The 12364-nt window shown below is 56.2% G+C and overlaps 2 protein-coding genes across 2 annotated transcripts in view; both read right to left on the reverse strand.

The window, feature by feature from the left end:
- MASP2 (mannan-binding lectin serine peptidase 2) overlaps positions 1–4869 on the reverse strand; it is a 15304-nt gene extending 10435 nt beyond the window's left edge. Inside the window, exons 1-6 of the mRNA XM_008584225.1 lie at positions 4840–4869; positions 4454–4682; positions 4115–4292; positions 3177–3299; positions 1066–1262; positions 609–756 (exon numbers count right to left, since the gene is read on the reverse strand). Coding sequence (XP_008582447.1) covers positions 609–756; positions 1066–1262; positions 3177–3299; positions 4115–4292; positions 4454–4682; positions 4840–4844 — 880 coding nt within the window. The 5' untranslated portion in view covers positions 4845–4869. The remainder of the gene's footprint in view (positions 1–608; positions 757–1065; positions 1263–3176; positions 3300–4114; positions 4293–4453; positions 4683–4839) is intronic.
- Positions 4870–9319: 4450 nt separating this feature from the next.
- On the reverse strand, positions 9320–10700 carry LOC103599997 (spermidine synthase-like). The gene is made up of 5 exons (XM_008584226.1): positions 10549–10700; positions 9935–10018; positions 9712–9857; positions 9510–9632; positions 9320–9417 (listed from the first exon to the last, which is right to left on the reverse strand). Exons 1-5 carry the CDS (start codon positions 10664–10666, stop codon positions 9397–9399), a joined length of 492 nt encoding a protein of 163 aa, XP_008582448.1. The 5' UTR covers positions 10667–10700; the 3' UTR covers positions 9320–9396.
- Between the last annotated feature and the right edge of the window lie 1664 nt (positions 10701–12364).

A 12364-nucleotide genomic window follows, 5' to 3' on the forward strand; every position in this document is an offset into this window, starting at 1 on the left:
AAGCCCCCCCCCCCACCCCCCGACTCCCACCCACCGCCCCTCCACAGCTCCACACCCTGAGCAGTGGAGCCTCTGGGCTTTTGCACACACTTTTGGGCTTTTGTTCCCTCCACCTGGAACACCCTTCCGCTGTCCTCCAACACATACTTATCCTTTAAGTCCAGTCTCGGATGTTCCCTGTTCCAGGATACCTATCCTAACCCCCAGCCCCTCCCTGGGCCAGGTCCCTCCTCTGGACTCTCATGTTGCCCAGTGCTTGGCTCTAAGGCTGTGCTTGCCACAGGTCTCCAGTTTTATTGCTGTAACTGTCCCCCCAGTGGACTGAGGGCAGAGGCTGTGAGAACTGTGGATTCTGTGTTACATATCCCTGACACACAACTATAGGATGGAAGGATGGTGGGGGGGGGGGTGGGAGGGTGGATGGACGGAAAGGTGGATGAGTGGATGGAGGGAGGGATGGACCATTGCCTCACGGACTGCCCCACTCGAGCCTGGTCTCCCTTCCTAGGCCTGGCCCGGAAAGAGTTCTTCCTATGTAGTTTCTTGACACTCCGGAAGAGATGGCAGCTCTGAGCTGCCCCGCCTGGATCTGAGACCCACTTGCTCACCTGTGCTCGTGTAGCGGATCTTCCAGCCCGTGTGGTCCCCTGACTCATCGGTAACAAAGGTGATGGTCACGGTGTTGCTCTTCGTTTCAATTCTGCGGGGCAAAGTCTTCCCACAAAATGGTCCATATTCCTCTCTGTCTGTTTGAATCTGAGAAAGGGGAGCCCTGTGAAACCTCAGGACTTGCTGCCAGGGGCCCTGCCTGGGTTAGAGGGAAGCAAACCACTCCCTCCCCGCTAGCAGTTCAGGAAGGGCTGAGGATGCAGACCCAGGCCAGGGACGGAGGGGCTCCCTTCGCCCTATCCCTCCCTCCCTCTGAAGGCCTCAGCCTGGCTTGGACCCCCATAGAAAGTCTGGAGAGGTGGTGGGGGGGGTCACCTAGTTGGACAGAAACATTGGTGGGGGGCAGCTAGGCAGAGGGGGAGAATCCAGGATGAGATGAGGGTCCCAGAACCAGACCTTGAGGATGTCATAGGGGCACAGGGTTTCGGGGTGTGTTTCCACGTCAAAGGACTCCATGAAGTCCAGGATGACACTGAACCCCTCCTCCAGGTGGATGCTGTAAGTGCAACTGGAGAGTTTGGGGTACGGCTGTGGGTATTCGGGGCTGCTGAGCTCCCCAGACCGCTGAGTGAAGACCTGGCCCGAGCACAGGGCTGGGGAAAGGGAAGAGGACATGGGGGGGCATGACTCAGTACCCCATCTGTCAGCCCTCACTGTAGACCACAGGGTGGGCTGCCTCTGGGGAGCACGTCACAAGGACAGGGATGTGGCTGGGACATCTGTGTCCCTGGGTCTGGCCAGAGCCATTCACATGGCCAGCCCCACAGGCATCTCCAGAAACCAAACACTCCACGCCGGTGGCTGCAGGGACAATTTAAGGAGGGTTTTCTCTCGCTTCGAGGCTTTAGCTGAAACAGGTAGTACTTGGAACGGAAGTTCACCAGGGGCCCCCACTCCCACCCACGAGAGGGTGGGGTCGTCCTGGGCCAGAGCTGTACCCCTGAGGTGAAGGCCTAGTGAGCCCAGGCTGTGCCGAGGGACAGGAGGCACCGGGAGGAGGAGGAAGGGGGCGCTCCTTGGTCCCCAGGAGTTTGGGCAAAGGGAGAGAGTCTCCCGGAGCCTAGGGGCCCGTCCAGCCTTCTCCAGAGTTTCCACACACCCAGCCCAGCGATTCCCAAGTTCAGCCACTAGGGACCTCTACCTGTACCCATCTGGGACCGGCCCAGCCTTGGGGAGCAGTCTGGAAGGGCCTCTCCTTGACCCCTTGCCCCGGGTCTGGGCTCTGCCCTGGGGTAGTTACGGGAAATTCAAGTCGACAGTGATCTTAAACGAGTCTGATTCTGCTGTTACCAATGAAGCACCAGGTTCCGTCCCTCACAGGAGGGGTCTGACCCCCCAGCATCCCCCCAAGCCCAGGCTGCAGAGGGGGAGGGTTCTAGGAGTGGGGAGTCGCTGCCTTCCTCCTTCATAAGGCTGCTCCCTGTGGGGCAGAGGGAATTGCCCCTGGATTTGGGGGACCAGACTGCCCCTCAATCCCTCCCTGAGTCAGGCACCCCCAGGCCAGCACACATGGGCCCTGAGTTGCCTCTGAGCAGGAGATGGTCCCAAGAGCTCAGCCTCTGGGGACCCAGTGCCCAGTATGAACTCAGGTAAGCCCCTGCCCCTCTCCAGGCCTCAGGGGGTGCCCCATCTTCCAAATGGGGGCTGGAGTGAGCCCTCCTGGCAAAGGAAGCTGTGGCTCCATGGAGGGGGCTCTATCCAGGCTATAAGGAGGGCCGGGAGAGGGGAGCAAGGGCTGCCTTCCCCCATCATCAACCCCAGAGACACGCAGCAGCAGGTGGAGGTGGAGCCAGGTTTATTAGGCCGGGGGTGGGGCGATGGGGGGCTGCAGGCGGCAGGCGTCTCGGCCTCACCCAGAGCTATAGCCAGCGGGGCTCGCTCTGGCTTCTGACTGGCTGGGCAGGCCGGAGCCGGAGGAGAGGCTAGAAACTCTGCTCTGGAAGAGAGATCAGAGAGACAGGGAGAGACCTAGTAGGGGGTGGCAGGGTCAGCGCCAGCCAGGTGGGGGCTGTCCACTCCCCAGGGCACCAGCTGGGTCCCATCCAGGCACCCGGCAGGGACACCGGGGGTAGGGGTCCGGGCAGTGGAGGCCACGTGCCCTGTTCCCCACCCTGAAGTTCTGGGGAGGGAGGGAGCCCTGGTGAACCAGACTTGGCCAGAGGACCTAAAACTTGTCACTGTCCCACCCCGGCAGCTGGGACAGCTGCGCAAGGCAAGGAGGTGGCTGGATCAGGTGTTCCGAGAGCCCAGATGGGGCCAGGTACATGGAGAGAATGAGCCGGGCACAATGGAGGGGCGGGAAGAAGGCGGAAAGTGAGTGGGTGGTGGGAGGGCATGGAGGAACAAAGTGGGGGCGGGGTGGCAGAGAAAGGGACCCAGATGTGCCCAGTCGGCCAGCGCCAAATAGTCCCTCTAGACCCCTAGGCAGAGCAGCTATGGCCTTGAGGAGCTGGGGGTATCCTGGGGCAGGGTGGGGGCCCTTCCCCTCCGCCGCAGCCTTGGCTCACCCGAGCAGGTGCGCTTGTTGTGGTGAAGGACGTAGCCCGCTCGGCAGGAGCAGTAGAAGCCACCCAGGTGGTTGTGGCAGTGGTGGTCGCAAGCAGGTGCCTCTCCTTGGCACTCATCGATGTCTGCGGAGGGAAGGAGATGGGACCGGGCACTGGCCTGGCCTCAGACTCAGCAGACCCGCGACCTCAGTGGCTGACCTGAGAGGAGGCCTCAGCATGTCCCAAGGGTGGGCTGGTGCCAGGGCTCGGGTCATTGTAACCTCCCAGCAACGTAAATACTGCCTTTTTTTTTTTTTTTTTTTTTTAAAAAAGATGACCGGTAAGAGGATCTTAACCCTTGACTTGGTGTTGTCAGCACCACACTCTCCCGAGTGAGCCACAGGCTGGCCCCTAAATACTGCCTTTTTAAAACTAGCGAGAGGTTGTGTCCTGCCCAAGGCCACCCAGCTAGTGAAGGGAGCAGCCAGCAATCAAACACAGTGGGCGAGGCCCCTATACTAGGTTCCCCTGAACCCATGCAGCAGCCTCCTAAGGAGCACAGAGAGGTTAAGCCGCTTGCCCAAGGTCACACAGCTGGTCCCTGCAGCGGCCAGAATCTGAAATCAAATGTCAGATTTCACGTGAAGCCCAAGCAAGGAGATGGCGCGCCACGCTCTGTGTGTCCTCAGCAGCGCTCCCACTGGTGGGACTTCGCTTTCCCATCTGTACATGGGGCCCTCGGTGCTTGTGTCCTCAGAGCTGGGGCTCAGTCTGTGTGAGCAGAGGTCGTGGCTGATACTGGTATTTACATTTCGGGTGATGTCAGGCCGCGGACTCTCCTGCTGGTTGACAGGAATCCAGCCCCAGGGGAGGTGGGAGACTGAAGGCAGAGCCGGCCTGCCCTAAGACAGGTGCCCCCCAGCTATAGACTGTCGTCTGCAGGACCCTCCTGCACTCACCCTCCGCTGCATAGAAGGCCTCAAAGCCTGTGAACGGCTTCTCATTGGAGTAGTCGGAGCGGAAGGTGACATCCAGTCTGGAGCCCAGCGAGTAGAAGGTGTCATTGCCGGGCGCCTGCTCTGTGTCTGTGCTCTCATGGCCGCACAGTGTGGCCAGCACCTTGGTTCCTGAGCTCAGCTGTTGGGTTGCGGGTCACAGAGAGAGAAGGCAAGACCTAGGCCAGCCCTCCCTCCTGGCTGAGACCAGACCCTGCTCCCAGGTGTCCTTCAGCCCTGGCCAATCCTTGGGGACCACCCACCAGGCCACGGGAAGCACCCCCATCCCTGCCCTGCCAGCACCTTGACGAAGTCGTACTCGCAGAGGTGGGAGAGCTCCAGGTCAAAGTGGGTGAAGTAGAGGCGTAGGCGGTAGCCGGGGGGTGCTGTCAGGGTCCAGTGCTGCTCCTGGTTGTTGTCATACGTCCCTGGGAAGCCAGGGGATGCCAGGCGCCCGAACACGGGCTCAGGCCACTGCAGGTCCGTGGGCGCGGCCGCTGAGCCACCCAGCAGGCCCAGGAGGATCAGCAGCCTGCGGGCGGAGCGGAGGTCCGTGGGCGCGGCCGCTGAGCCACCCAGCAGGCCCAGGAGGATCAGCAGCCTGCGGGCGGGGCGGAGCGGATGCTGAGGGCTGAGACCTGTTCTCCTGCTCCTCTCCCTGCGGGAGGCTCTGGGGGGCTCCCACCCACCTCATGGTGATCCGTCCAGCTGGCCGGGCCTGGTCTGGAGCCCCATGCTGTTCTCACCTTTGATCTGTTTGTCCAGCGTCCTGGCCCTGCCCCTGCCTGAGGCTCCGCCACCCTGGGATTCTGGGAATCAACCCCATGACTCTTTTCTGCCTGCCCAGAGTTCCAGGCAGGGAGGACAGGACGCTCCCCAACCAGGAGCTGGACGTAGGTGACAGCAACCTGGGAACCAATCCCAGCCCTGCCCCTCGCCCTTCACCTCTGAATTTCCTCCCCGGTATGTGACCTCTGAGGCTGGCCTGGGGCTCCATGATAGTGAGGGCTTCCAGGCAGAGACGGAAGAGGGGACGCTCGTGTCTGCCTTTGCTCTCTTCTACACCCCAGCATAAGGTAGAAACAGGAAGCTCTGAAAACACATGGATCCGTGAGCAGGGGAGTGTGGAGAGGAGCAGCAGTCTTGGAAGCTGGAAGAACAGACTGACTGACGGCAGTAACTGTCCAGAAAGCGACTTCTAAGCTGGCAGTGGAGTCAGGGATCAGCGGCACCAGGTCCTTCTGGAAATGCTGAGAAACAAGCCAATCTCTATTTCTACCCCCCAACCCAGCAGAAACTTGGAGAATTATTCTTGGAGGGATGAAAATGGAGGTTCCCAGCCCTGCTGAGGTGGGTGGCAGATGGAAAACAGGGACATTGAGCAGACAGGTTGGATGTTGACAGCCCTGCCTTCCTCCCAACTCCACTCCTAGAATCTGGCAGCCAGTGGCCTTTTCCCTCTTTTCCAGGAAGTGTGACCAGCCCAGGAGGCTTTCCTTTACCCACAGACACTGACTTTCAAGGCTTTACAAGCAAATGGCTCAGCCATATCACTCACAGGGAAAGTCAAGTTGACAAGCCCCACTCATGTGCTCAGAGCTTATTAGCTTTCTAAATATTACGTATAAGCAGAACATTCAAGGATTACTGCTATGGGTCAAATGTGGCCCCCAAAGTTCATGTACTGGAAGCTAGATCTCCATTGCAACAGTGTAGAGGATGGGAAATCCTGTCATGGTAATTGAAAGGTGGGGCCTTAAAGAGGCGATTAGATTGTGCGGACGGTGCCTGGTGAGTGGACTCCTGGGGTCAGGGCTGTGGTTCTGATGTGTTCACAAGGACAGCAAGTGAGTGCCCTTGCTTAGGCCTTTCACCATGCGATGTCCTGTGTTGCTGTGCAGAGTCACCAGGGGCCCAAGTGACCAGAGTTGAATAGGAGATTCCATCTGGGGTCGTCAGAGGCTCTGGATAGATTGTTCAGGAAGATGAAAATGATCGAACACCTGGTGAATCCAAAGATTTTAAGAGAAACTATTATAGAATTAATGAAAAGTTTGGGGCTAAATTAGTGATAAATTTATTGAAAACTAAGCAAATGAAAACAAACCAACCAAGAAACCTCCAGGGAGAACAAGAAGCTGTGCAGGAGATAAGAAGTTACCGGCTTCACCTACACTTAGTCATTGAGGCTGGTGAAGACATCGAGGGAGAGAAAGCGACCCGTGTCCCCTGGCAGAAAAGCAACAGGCTGCGCTGCCACTGACAGGTTACAAGTGGTGATGCCAGCACGTTACTTAGAGACGCAAAGGTGGCAAAACGCACGAACCCGCAGGCTGTTTCCTCCTCCTGTCCTCGCATGCCACATTTCTGTGACCAGCGTGGGGGGGTCCCACTCCCCAGGCAGTTCCCCAGCAGACACTAACTGGGGAAGTCTGTCGACCTGGAGAGGGCATCAGGCACCACAGGGTGAGGGCACAGCCCCACAGGCCTGCCCCACTTCAGATGCCAGAAGCAAGTGGGTTGTCACCTTCTGACCACTCACTGCATTGGGGCTCCTTTTATCCCCTCCTTGGGTCCCATTAATTTGCTAGGATGGCCCACAGAACTCAGGGAAACGTTTACGTTTCACAGTTTGTTATAAAGGATACTCCCAAGGATACAGGTGGGCGTCTGTGACTGGTCCCACCCTGAGGCTGTCCGCCCTAAATCACCTCTTTAGCGTAAAGAGTGGCATCTAAAAGAGCTCATTATGAATGACAAACGACACTCCTATTAATTGGGAAGTTCCAAGGGTTTCATGTGCTCTGTGGCAGGAACTGGAGACAAAGACCAAATATATGAGGATGCCACGAACCATCCCGTGACCTTTTTTTGGGGGGGGGGCAGTTGACAGGACAGAGATTGAAGCCTGGACCTTGGTGTTATCAGAACTACGCTGCAACTGACTGAGCAACTGGCCAGCACCCTCCATGAACTTTCTGATGGCCCCTCCTACTTGTTATAATACAGAAGGGAAATAATAAAAATAACCAAAATAATCAGCTAAAAGAAGGCAGAGGAGGTTGCCTCTGGGGAGCAGGGTTGCCAGGCGCTATTTTTCTTCTCACCGTCCACAATGAACTATTTCAGTCCTTAAACAGCAGTGGTGTGGCTAATTTTGATAAATACGAACTTAAGGAATCTAGGGAGGGTTCCTTTCATTCCCCATGCCTCAGACTGGCCTGTTCATGGGCCTCTCCAAGATTTCTGGGACTTCAGGGGACTTGGGCTGTGTCCTTGCCAATGCTGCACCTGCTTCGGTAGATCAGCCAGTGTCTGTGTCAGGTCCTCCACCCAGACGCGGGCTTCAGGGCTCGTCTTCAGCGCGTGCCCCGCTGAGGTGGGTGGGCGTGGGAGTGGGGGGGTGAGGATTTACACTGCGGACCAGCTTACTTCCAGGCACCCGGCTGTTTCTGCAGCGCGGGCCACTCTCTCCCCGCCTCCTTGGCCCTGAGGGGCATCCTCTGATTTCCTACAGCAGAGCACCGGTGCCGGTGCCAGGAGTGCAGCGTGACACGTGCTGCTAAGTGAAGCCTCCTCACAGGTGCAGCTCATGCTTCCATCTTACAGCTGGGGTAAGGGTTGGAGGTCACAGACATACTGGGAGGCAGAGAGATGTGGACCCAGGTGTGACTGCAGAGCCCTGGGGGAAAGGCCCTCAGACTTAGGGGTCATGGGGTTGTTCCCTGCTTGGGTCACCCTATGGACGGACCTGCTCAGAGCTTGGTTGGTGGAGAGCTGAGGTCCAAGTTGAGGTCCCTGCTAGGAGCCCCAGGGTGCTTGGCCTCAGCTGCAGAGGAGACATGGCCAACCCCGGGCTGCTGGGCCCAGGCTGGGGCAAGTAGGGTGGAGTGGCCCTCGGAGGGGCGGCTGCCCGCTTACTAGTTGTGTGGGCTTGGGCATGTCACCTCAGCTTTCTGGGCAGCATTAATAAGACCTTCCTCAGAGCTGGCCATTTAGCTCAGCTGGTTAGAGCATGGTGTTATAACACCAAGGCCAAAGTACCAGACAGCCGCCAAAAAAAAAAAAAAATTTGAATCTTTCCATGAATTTTTTGAAGTACCTTCATATAAAACAGTCATATAAAATAGGCTTTAAAAAAGCAAATGAAAATATTTATAAGAAATTTTTTTCCCTTCATACAGAATCACAAATTACTAACTAGAGGGCTGCCCCGTGGCTCACTCAGGAGAGTGCGGTGCTGATAACACCAAGGCCTCGGGTTCAGATCCCTATATAGGGATGGCTGGTTCGCTTACTTGGGAGAGCGTGGTGCTGACAACACCAAGTCAAGGGTTAAGATCCCCTTACTGGTCATCTTTTAAAAAAAAAAAATTACTAACTAGAATTTGCCAATAACACTGACATCCTGTCATACACCTATTGATATCTCAAAATGCTACTTATAGATATCGGGTATCAAAAAAAGAACACATGGTGAGAGCAGGAATATTGGAGATAAGTTTGCCCTCAAAGGAAATAGGAGAATGTAATGAACTATCAAAGGAACAAAACTGGACAAATCAAGATCTTCATTGTAGCAAACACAGAGAGTGATCCAGACATGAAAATATGGTAAATGTACACAAGTCCCCAGAGAAAACAGGACAAGGTCCACTGAAACGTGACACTTGATTATGTGTGTCTCCCTCCATCTGATTTTTGTGTAGTGCATATCAGCATCAGTGTTAATGGGAGTGTGAACACCACCCGCTTATAGACAACAATGGTGCATACTGAGCTTAGTCGCCCTGCTCTAAACACACTCCTATGTGGAAACCCAATAGGTAAACAGATAAAAGTGTGGAACTGCTCTCACTCTGGATAAGATGCAAGGCTGGGAGACATGCGGGAGCTGAGACCCCACCCCAGCCTTCCCTGCAGCCCATGGGAGGCCCCAGCTGAGCGTGGGTACAGTGCGCAAATGATGCTCACCCCATGCACCACAACTGACCAAGCCGACATGGGAAGTATTAACAGGGCCCCTTCCTCTCTCACCACTCCATGTTGACTCCTCCCAAAGATGCACACCAAGGCAGACAAGGGTCATTCTTGGGTGCAGGAATTACAAGCAGCTGAGGAAGTAACCAGAGGTGAGACTGCCATCACACATATCTCATATGACTGGTCCGGGGCTGGTGGGGCCCAGGCACGCCGGAGGCTCTTTGGCCCGAGGTCCTGGGTGGTGTCGGCAGCGGCACCTGGACTCAGCTCACATCATTCAGGGCCTGTGGGACATAGAACCAGTCAGGAGGGTGGCCTGGGTACCGGGGGCTGGGCCATCCTGGGGGTGGGCCAAGGCTGCTGGTTGGGCGCTCACCCTGCGCGCGAACTCGGGCAGCACGAAGGCGGCGCGGTGCACGTCCGAGTTGTAGTATCGCAGATGCATCTGCTCTACCTGCTTCTGTGCCAGCTGCCGCACGGGCTCCCGGAAGTGGGTGCTCTGGGGAGGAGGAGGAGGAGGGGGCATCAGGGGGGGCTCTCCATGCCCACCTCCCCCCCTCGGCGGTCCCTAGGCTCACGGGGTTTTTGCTGCAGAGCATGAAGCCGATCTGGCCGCTGGGGTAGGTGGGGATGGTGCAGTAGGCATAGTCCACCACGGGGAAGAGGGATTTGCAGAACTGCCGCATCTCCTTGATGAGGTCCAGGTGCAGCCACTGGCACTCGCCTAGGGGAGAGGCCACGTGGCATCAGCATCGGGCACTGCCCAGCCCACCCCACCCCGCTGCTCAAGGCCAGGCTCACCCTGGCAGCAGAGAATGCCATCCTCCTTGAGGGCCGTCTTCATGAGCTGGTAATAAGATTCCTTGAAGAGGCTCTCAGCAGGGCCTACAGCAAGGAGGGCAAGGGACAAAGAACACACCTTGGTTGAGACCTCAACGGCCACCGTCATCCCCCACAGACCCACAACTGCCCAGTGGCAGAGCCAGGATTTGAAGCCAGGTCTGTGGAATTCAGAAACCAACCATAGGTGCAGGGATCCACTGCCGCACCTGAGGAGACACCACATTTTAATCTCAGTCCTGGGCGATTCTCATCAGCAGAGGAACTGCCACCCTAGGCCATGGTCCAAGCCTAGAACCCACCCCCACACCAGTGATGGCCAGTCAAGAGCAGAGGGGACGTTAAGAGGAAACTGGGGCCTCGGTGGGCCCAGGCCATACCCGCACTCTCCTCAGCTCCCTAACTTGTGAACTTTGGACCTGTCCCCCACTACTGTCCTGAGCCATGTTAGGAGGGGGAGATGAAAACTGAGAAGGGAGAAGTCCAGCTCTGGTTCTGGGAGGTCCCTGTCCTCTAGCATGAGGCTGCCTCCAGACTGGCAGCTGAGAGTGCCCAGGGGCCCATCCTGTGCTTACCCATGGGGTCTGAGGAGTCAGTGATGATAACGTCGAAGGCATCCTGGTTCTGTTTCATGAACTCAAAACCGTCACCCACGTGTAGGGTCAGCTTTGGGCTAGAGTAGCCAACGGCCATCCCTGGCAGGAACTTCTTAGAGACTTGGATGACATCCTGGGGAGGGGGACAGGAGGGACCAGGCTGGGCCATGGGAGTGGGGGCTCTGGGCCAGACACCAGCCAGGTGAAACTCCCAGCAGTGCCTTCCAGCCTGGTCACCTTGGGCAAGCCCTTCCTTTTTTTGGAATCTGTCTCCTCATCTGTAAACTGGGAAGAACCCTGGTGCCTCAACCCTTCATGGAGGGCTGGCTCTTGCTTGCTGCTCAGGCCCCATCTCTCACCATCCCTGTCCCCTCCCCCCAGATCAAATGGCCCCATCTGAGTGGCTTTCTTGCTATTTCCTGCTTCAGAGGGTTGCAATTCCAACCTCTGGCCAGGAGAACCCTCCCCCATCTCCATGCAGCCAGCTGCTTCTGAAGCTGGGCCCCCATAAGAGTATCTTTAAAAAGTTTTTCTTGGGCCAGCCCGTGGCTCACTCGGGAGAGTGTGGTGCTGGTAACATCAAGGCCGTGGGTTCGGATCCTATATAGGGATGGCCGGTTCACTCAGTGGCTGAGCGTGGTGCTGACAACACCAAGTCAAGGGTTGAGATCCCCTTACCGGTCATCTTTAAAAATAAAAAAAAAAAGTTTTTCTTTGTTCTTATACGCAGCCTCTATAAACGTAAGGGTTAAGAGCAAAAGCCGAGCCTCCCTTCTCTTCTCCTGTTTTCCTAATCAACCTTCTTGAACAAAGGCATTCCAAAGAAAGGCCAAGCTGATTATTAACCTATACTCTTGCTTAGAAAAGACTGTGTTAGACATGCACATTAGCCAAGAGTCTGAGTCAGGTACTTTAAAGTTCCAGTGATTCTTGGCTCATTGTCTTTGAGTTTTCCAGCTCCGAGATAACATCAAGGACTTGAGGCTCACCAGAGCACTGACCACAGACCCCATGATGTCAGGGAACCCTGCTTATCATGAAATCCTGACCTCTGATTCAAGCCACCTGCAGACCCTGTGATCCCCCACTTCACTACCCCCTACATGTACCTGCATTCCTTTTTTCCCTTTAAGAACCCTAAACTTGGGACTGGCTAGTTAGCTCTGTTGGTTAGAGTGGTGTTACGTGAACACCAAGGTCTAGGGTTCGGATCCCTGTGCTGGCCGGCCACCCAAAACAAACACAAAAAAAGCCAAACCCCAAACTTCAGTCAGTTGGAGAGGCGGGCTGACTGCTACTCTGCTGATCCCTTCTCCGAGCCGTAAATAACATCCTTCCCAGCATTATTTTTTTGTTTCTCATTGGCTCTTGATGCAAAGGGCAACCGAACTCAATTAGATCTTTTTGGCTTAGTCACACTTCTCACTCAGGCCCCAGCTCAGACGCCACCTCCTTGAGGCCTGCCCTCATCACCTTCTATTCTTTAGCCTGTGCCCTGCCTTTTCCTTTATCCATTGCCTCTGTCCTGACTTTATCAGATTACCCTTTGACGTCTCCTCTAACTAGGACATCAGCTCCAAGGAGGCAAGGACCGACCCGTCCGCCACTGCAGCCCCAGCACCTGGAGCAACACCTGGCCCATAGGAGATGCTCACTAGATACATGCTGAGTGCACGGGGCAGATGGACCAGTAGTTGAAATGTCCCTGGGCTCTCCCTGGGACTTAAAAATCAGTCCTTAGTCTTACTAAGAACTAGCATCAACGGTGGACTCACTGAGTGCTGGGCTTTACTAT

This window comes from Galeopterus variegatus, unplaced genomic scaffold (genome assembly GCF_000696425.1).
Source record: "Galeopterus variegatus unplaced genomic scaffold, G_variegatus-3.0.2 Scaffold3178, whole genome shotgun sequence".
Classification (NCBI taxonomy): Eukaryota; Metazoa; Chordata; class Mammalia; order Dermoptera; family Cynocephalidae; genus Galeopterus; species Galeopterus variegatus.

Excerpts from the sequence above, each read along its gene's own strand:
- LOC103599997 (XM_008584226.1), bottom strand. The coding sequence starts at position 10,666 with ATGGCCGTTGGCTACTCTAGCCCAAAGCTGACCCTACACGTGGGTGAC. Across the intron at positions 10,019-10,548 it reads TGACTCCTCAGACCCCATGG|GCCCTGCTGAGAGCCTCTTC; the intron begins GTAAGCACAGGA and ends TCCTTGCTGTAG. Across the intron at positions 9,858-9,934 it reads TGGCATTCTCTGCTGCCAGG|GCGAGTGCCAGTGGCTGCAC; the intron begins GTGAGCCTGGCC and ends CCTCTCCCCTAG.